The 6,000-nt window shown below is 38.4% G+C and overlaps 1 protein-coding gene across 1 annotated transcript in view; it reads left to right on the top strand.

The window, feature by feature from the left end:
* The window catches only part of cacna2d4a (calcium channel, voltage-dependent, alpha 2/delta subunit 4a), a 101,905-nt gene that overhangs the window by 91,000 nt on the left and 4,905 nt on the right, over nucleotides 1–6,000 (top strand). The window contains exons 30-35 of the mRNA XM_063501250.1: nucleotides 1,964–1,978; nucleotides 2,464–2,508; nucleotides 2,737–2,799; nucleotides 4,046–4,116; nucleotides 4,934–5,009; nucleotides 5,096–5,148. Of these exons, the coding sequence (XP_063357320.1) occupies nucleotides 1,964–1,978; nucleotides 2,464–2,508; nucleotides 2,737–2,799; nucleotides 4,046–4,116; nucleotides 4,934–5,009; nucleotides 5,096–5,148 (323 nt within the window). The remainder of the gene's footprint in view (nucleotides 1–1,963; nucleotides 1,979–2,463; nucleotides 2,509–2,736; nucleotides 2,800–4,045; nucleotides 4,117–4,933; nucleotides 5,010–5,095; nucleotides 5,149–6,000) is intronic.

Below are 6,000 nucleotides of genomic sequence, written 5' to 3'. Positions count from 1 at the left end.
CATGATGGAATAAAACAAGGAGGGGAAACAAGGCACAAGAACTCATACAAACACAAACACATACACACAGGGCAACGACACAAATTACTAAATAATCAAGGAACTAAACAGGGACCATAAGAAACTCAAAACAGGATAACCAGGCACTCTGGAAATAAACTTAAGACTAGTAAAGAGAACTTATACATCGATCATAATAGAAAATGACAAAAAACACAGGAAAACTGGAAACACTGGGTCAAATGACCTAGGACGGGGGGGGCAATCTCAGTCCACGAGGGCTGGTGTCCCTGCAGGTTTTAGATGTGTCCTCGAACCAACACAGCTGATTTAAATGGCTAAATTAGCTCCTCAACATGTCCTGAAGTTCTCCAGAGGCCTGGTAACGAACTAATCATGTGGTTCAGATGTGTTGACCCAAGGTGAGATCTAAAACCTGCAGGGACACCGGCCCTCGTGGACTGAGATTGCCCACCCCTGACCTAGGACCATGACAGCCCTGGAGTTGGTTGTGTGGGGAAATCCGAGTACATCAGCATTTTCTGAAATACTCAGACCAGCCTGTTTGGCACCATCCACCATGCCACATGCAAAGTCATTTAAATTACATTTCTTCACTATTCTGATGCTCATTTTAAACTTCAGCAACTCTTTTTCACCATATGTAAATGCCTAAATGAATTGAGTTCCTGACATTGATTGACTGACAACTGTGTTAACAAGCAGCTGAAGAGGTGTGCCTAATAAAGTGACTGATGAAGATAAGATATGATACATGAACTGTAAGCAATTAGAAAAATAAAAAGAGAAGATCAACGCATTATTAACAATTATTGATTTATTTTTATTTTTGTTTTGTTTTATTTTAGCAAAGTTGTAGATCCTGATAAAATAAGAGTCTCAAAAGCATGTTAGAAGTTTCACTCACAGATGAATGTAATGTAATAAACATATTTAATGCTTCCCTATAGATTAAGCTTTTCCACCTTGGATGCCTTCTGAAAGCGCACATCTGTCATGCTCACAAATCATGTTAAACTAATGGGCGGTTTTCCACTTAATTTGCCAAGCAAATTAAAGCTGCAAAGAAGATAACTCCTATTGATTTCACTGTCTTTTTCTTCTACTGTCACCACATTTGTATGGTGGTTTTGATCAGTTTTGCTTCATATCTACATTGATTAGCGTGATTCCTGGGACTCATTAGCAAGGTTGTATATTTTCATGATCTGCTTCAGTTAGCAGAAAGAGACAGTTCCTTTTCTCGTAAGTGCTGCTCCTCATCAAGCTGTGCCATTTACCCGTAGTGTGTGGGGGGGAAGCATTGTCACTTCTGTCAGTCCACCAAATTGTAGTTTATTTCAGGAGGCGACGATGGGAAGCAGAGAAAAAGACTGACACTTTGCTGTAATGGGATTGAAAAGGATGATAGATGGTCTCATTCACACTTCGACATGCTCTGTTTAGCCTGACCATGAATCCAAAGACACATTGTCCATAGACGCCGAGCCACATATACTGCAGACAACATAAGATCATCAGGAAAACTGTTGGTGTTCATCATCAGTCCACAGACGAAAGAACAGAAGGAAAGTTTCAGACTTTGCTTATGGTTAAAAACTTTTGTATTATGACAAATAGTCTGATTGCAGTGATACAGATCCCTTTTGATTTTGTCTTCTAGCACAAGCTGATTTTTTTTTTATGAGAAAGCATCTAATTGTACACTATTTTCCAAAATTGCTGAAGTTTTACGAGCCTGCTCGAAAACTCATTAAAAAGGCATTTGAAATGTGTGTTCAAGAAAAGAATCTGTAGTCTTTTTTTTTTCCATCTCTAGACTATTTCCGCTGCTGTTAGCAAGCTCACAGCAGCAGAAGTAGTCAATCAGCCCACTTGCTATGTAATGTAATGCTTGTCATTTCTTTCCACTCTCTTTGTTGCCATCGTTGTGTCTTCCCAGCCAAATGACACAGATGTAAGTATGAATAATTTCTCCTTTCCTCATTTTTCAAAGCATCGCACACTTTTTTTTTCCTACTGAACCAAATTTAACATCCTCAGCACCTGCTAAGCTCTGTGAAATCAGCTTCACACCTCAGTTAAAACAGATTACACATTCACATCCACACAGTCAGAGACATGCTAACATTACACATGCACAAACTTGCTAACAAGCCACTCAGATCCCATCACAGGTAGACAGCCCATATCTCACAGAAATGAACAATTTCACACCAACACAGACACTTTTTTTTTCACATACACATGCACTTGTCGACACTGTCGCACTCTCAAGCCTAACACCCCCACAGCCAAACACAGACAGAGCATGTGTCACTCACACAAACATGCCCTAATCTAAGCTCAGATGTCGATTTGATTAAAGAAAAAAAATATCTCTAACATTGGATTATGGTGAAATAATCACACATTTTCTTGTCTTGATTTCTTTACTGCCAGTGCTCAAATGTGGAGGGGATTTGTCCTCTTCGCTGTGACAGCTTAGTGAGTATATCTTGCTTTTGAATGACACTGCCATAAAGTGTGTTATCATTATTATTGTTATTATAAATATATAAGATTTATTATCTTTTGCTACTATACGAAACTACAAAGGTGAACACTTCATGAATACGTGGTATAAATTATTTAGGTGTCTGTGTTATCTGTGTTCGTGATGTTTGACACAGATGTTTCCTTACATAAGTAATTGGTTCCTCTGTCTCTTACCAGGATATCGCGTGCTATGTGATTGACAATAATGGCTTTGTCTTCATTTCTGAACAGCGCAATGACGTGAGTTCTCACACATGCACTCACAGAATATGGCTGGAGTGCTCCTTAGTCTTTGACTTGATTGTTTGAGAGCCCTTCCACTCTTTAATATTTATTACCTTAAAAGAAAAAAAAAAGGTGAAAACGGTTAATGTGTTTTTTAACTGTCTTCTCATCCTGTTAACCACTATTAACCAGCCCAACAGAGAAAAATATTTAATTTTTTTTTTAACCAAAGAGCAGTGACATCCTGGGGCAGTGTACCTCTTTTTTACTTTTACATATTTACATTTTCAAATATCAACCTTTTCCCACAGTGACTATCAATAATAACTGTAATCAGTGAACTGAGTCAGAGGTAATGCTGTACTGTAATGTAGTATACCAATTCAGAGGTGCAAGGAACATTTCTCAGCAGACAATTATGTACAATTTCAAAACACATAAAAACACAACATTGTGATCTTTAATGCCTTTTTTCATCTAACGAGCATTTAAAACCAATTATTCTATAGAAGAAGTGAATGTAGTCCATCACTGCATCCACAAATGCACTAGGTGCAGGGATTCCCAAGATAGGCAAGTGGCTCCAGCAGATCTCAGGAACAACATCCAAGATCTCTGTCAAAAAGCGTAGTCCTAGGAACAGCTAAGATGCTGCGCAGGACTCTCAAATCCCCAGGCCTCTGTAGTCTAACAACTCTTGGAAATCATGATCAATATATCTTTTGGACTAAGTAAAACAGGGACGATCTCAGTTGTTATCAGCACACAATTTAAAAGCTAGCCTCTATGTTTATATCAGGAGTATTATTACACAAGACATGGGTAACTTGCACATCTGTGAAAGCACCATTAACACTAAATGATATATATAGACTTAAGCACTTATTATGGGTATAATGGCCTGTCTGCAGTCCAGAGCTTATGTCCATTGAAAACATAGTTATGTTAGAAAAATGCTATGATCAAATTCAGGTTCACTGCATAGCTTTCAACAAGGATAATAGTTTAGCAGCTGGTCTTTTTCAGTCAATTAGAGATTGCCAGTCTTTGCATTTTGCATTGTACACAGCAGCCTAAGGTTTTCGTAACTGGGAGTTTATTGTGACTAAATGCTCGACCATGCAGTTCGCACAGAGGTGAAAGTGGACAGGAGATCACAGAAGTGAACTTATATTTCCTCTATCAGATTATTGGGACTTGAGTTTTTTATGTTCTACCACACTGATTCTTTTAGACTTCTTTCTTCTCTCTTTCTTGATAGGCGGGAAGGTTCTTTGGCGAGATTGATGGCTCAGTGATGACCACATTGATCAGGATGGGCATGTTCAAAAGGTAATGCCTGGTTGTCATTCCTTGCCTGATTGACTGGTTGAACGGCCATCCTGAGAGAACCTGCGGTTTTCTCACTCAGTGTGAAGTGCCACTTCATGGGTCTTGTGTCTCTGAACAAATAACTGGCTCGTAATTGCAATTGTGTCAGCCCCATGCTGTTTTGCTATCAGGTTTTAATTGTAATTGTGTAATTATCTTAATCAGGGTGGCAGTTTGCAAATGTTTTCCTTTTGTTTTTTGGTTCTTAGATACCTAAACAGTGTATTAGTATGCATGCAGTGTAATGGTACAGTCTCTCTCCTATGCTCTCTGTATGCGCCCGTCTGACTCGGTGTTTGTGATTAAGCTGTCCGTGCCTTTCCTTTTTGCTCCCCTTTGAGTTTGAGGGCTTGGGATTTTTTTTTTCTTCACGCATAGTTTTTGCCCATCTTTTATGTTTGAAATCTCCTGAGTGATGTGCTATTTTTAAACAGCTAAAAGATTTCGTCATGCTTCATTTGACACAGGATATTACATAACTAGTTTTGAGCATGGATGATCTTTAGTAGCAATGTGAGCATATTTACACTCTGTGATTTTCTGTATTTATGTGTTCTTGTGTTTGACAACTGCATACAAAAAAACAACAAAAAAAATTGGTTGTCTGAAAAGTAATTCTAGCGTTGGGATCAAGTTACAATAGCTTTCAGGGATTCTGTAAAGGTTAAGCTCAGCCAAACATGTATGGTAGTCTGGAGGGGGGTCAGGGAATCAATGTGGGTCGATACTGCCAGAAGAGCAACACTGTGTGCTTGTGTGTGTGCTCATGTTTCCTTAGGGTATCCTTGTTCGACTACCAGGCCATGTGTAAGATGAACTCGCACTCTGTCAGCAGCGCACGTCCACTTCTCAGTGTATGTACAGTGAAGTCTCTCCCTATACAGAAATATTCCCCAAATCAGCTCTCCGTTAAATATAATTTGTCCATCTATCTCTTCAGCCGTTCTACGGTTTGGCTTCAGCCCTCAAGTGGTTCCTCTCCAACTTCCTACTGTAAGTGTTGCTAGGGGCAACCTGGATTGGCTATGCAGTTTTTGCTACAATGTCGATATCCTATACTATGTAGTATATACTCTACAAAGGTACACTATTTTGTGCACTCATGTTACTTATTAACATCACCAGTTTTGCCAAATTTTAAATTTAAAATGTTGCTAGCAAAGTTAACCCATAAATTAAAAAAAAAACTTACCTGAAGAGCTATTCAAAGATTCTTTATTGTCAAATAACTAAATTCTGTGCAGTAGTTTGCAGCTTAAAACCGGACAGTATTTAAAACACAGATGGATGCACAATAAATAAATATATATGATAGAGAAACAATTAAATTCCAAATTAAAAATGATTAACATAAGCTCTCATCTGCCTGGATTGCTGTCCAGAAATCAGAGAAAGTGTTAACCGATTATCCTCCATCAACAGATGGGAAAAATCTGATTGTTTTTAGCTAATGTTTTTACACACAACATTATAAAAAAGCAATACACAACTGTAGTTATTAAATCTAACTGAAGTAACATTTTAGCAATTTTCTGTTAAGAAAGTCAGCCTCAGTATTTTTTCTATGTTTACTTGGTAGGGATAAAGTCACTTGATAAATCTAACAGCCTCAATAAAAGAGCAGGCTGTTTATCCAGTTAGGAGGGGAAAAAACAACCACCAAAGCTACCAATTTCTGTTGAATAACTTGAGGACCCATTTTATTATTCCCATGACACAACTTTGGGTCCTGGCCCAGTTTTGGAAGGCTGCATGCAATATGCTTCCAGTCTGCTTTAGTCTATAATGATAGCCACCTAACTGACTTCCTTTCCCTGTCCACGCTCCTCTTTTCTCTCTCTTTTG

The sequence above is a fragment of the Pelmatolapia mariae genome, linkage group LG17 (assembly GCF_036321145.2).
Source record: "Pelmatolapia mariae isolate MD_Pm_ZW linkage group LG17, Pm_UMD_F_2, whole genome shotgun sequence".
NCBI classification, from domain to species: Eukaryota; Metazoa; Chordata; class Actinopteri; order Cichliformes; family Cichlidae; genus Pelmatolapia; species Pelmatolapia mariae.
This window is presented reverse-complemented; position numbering and strand designations above follow the sequence as displayed.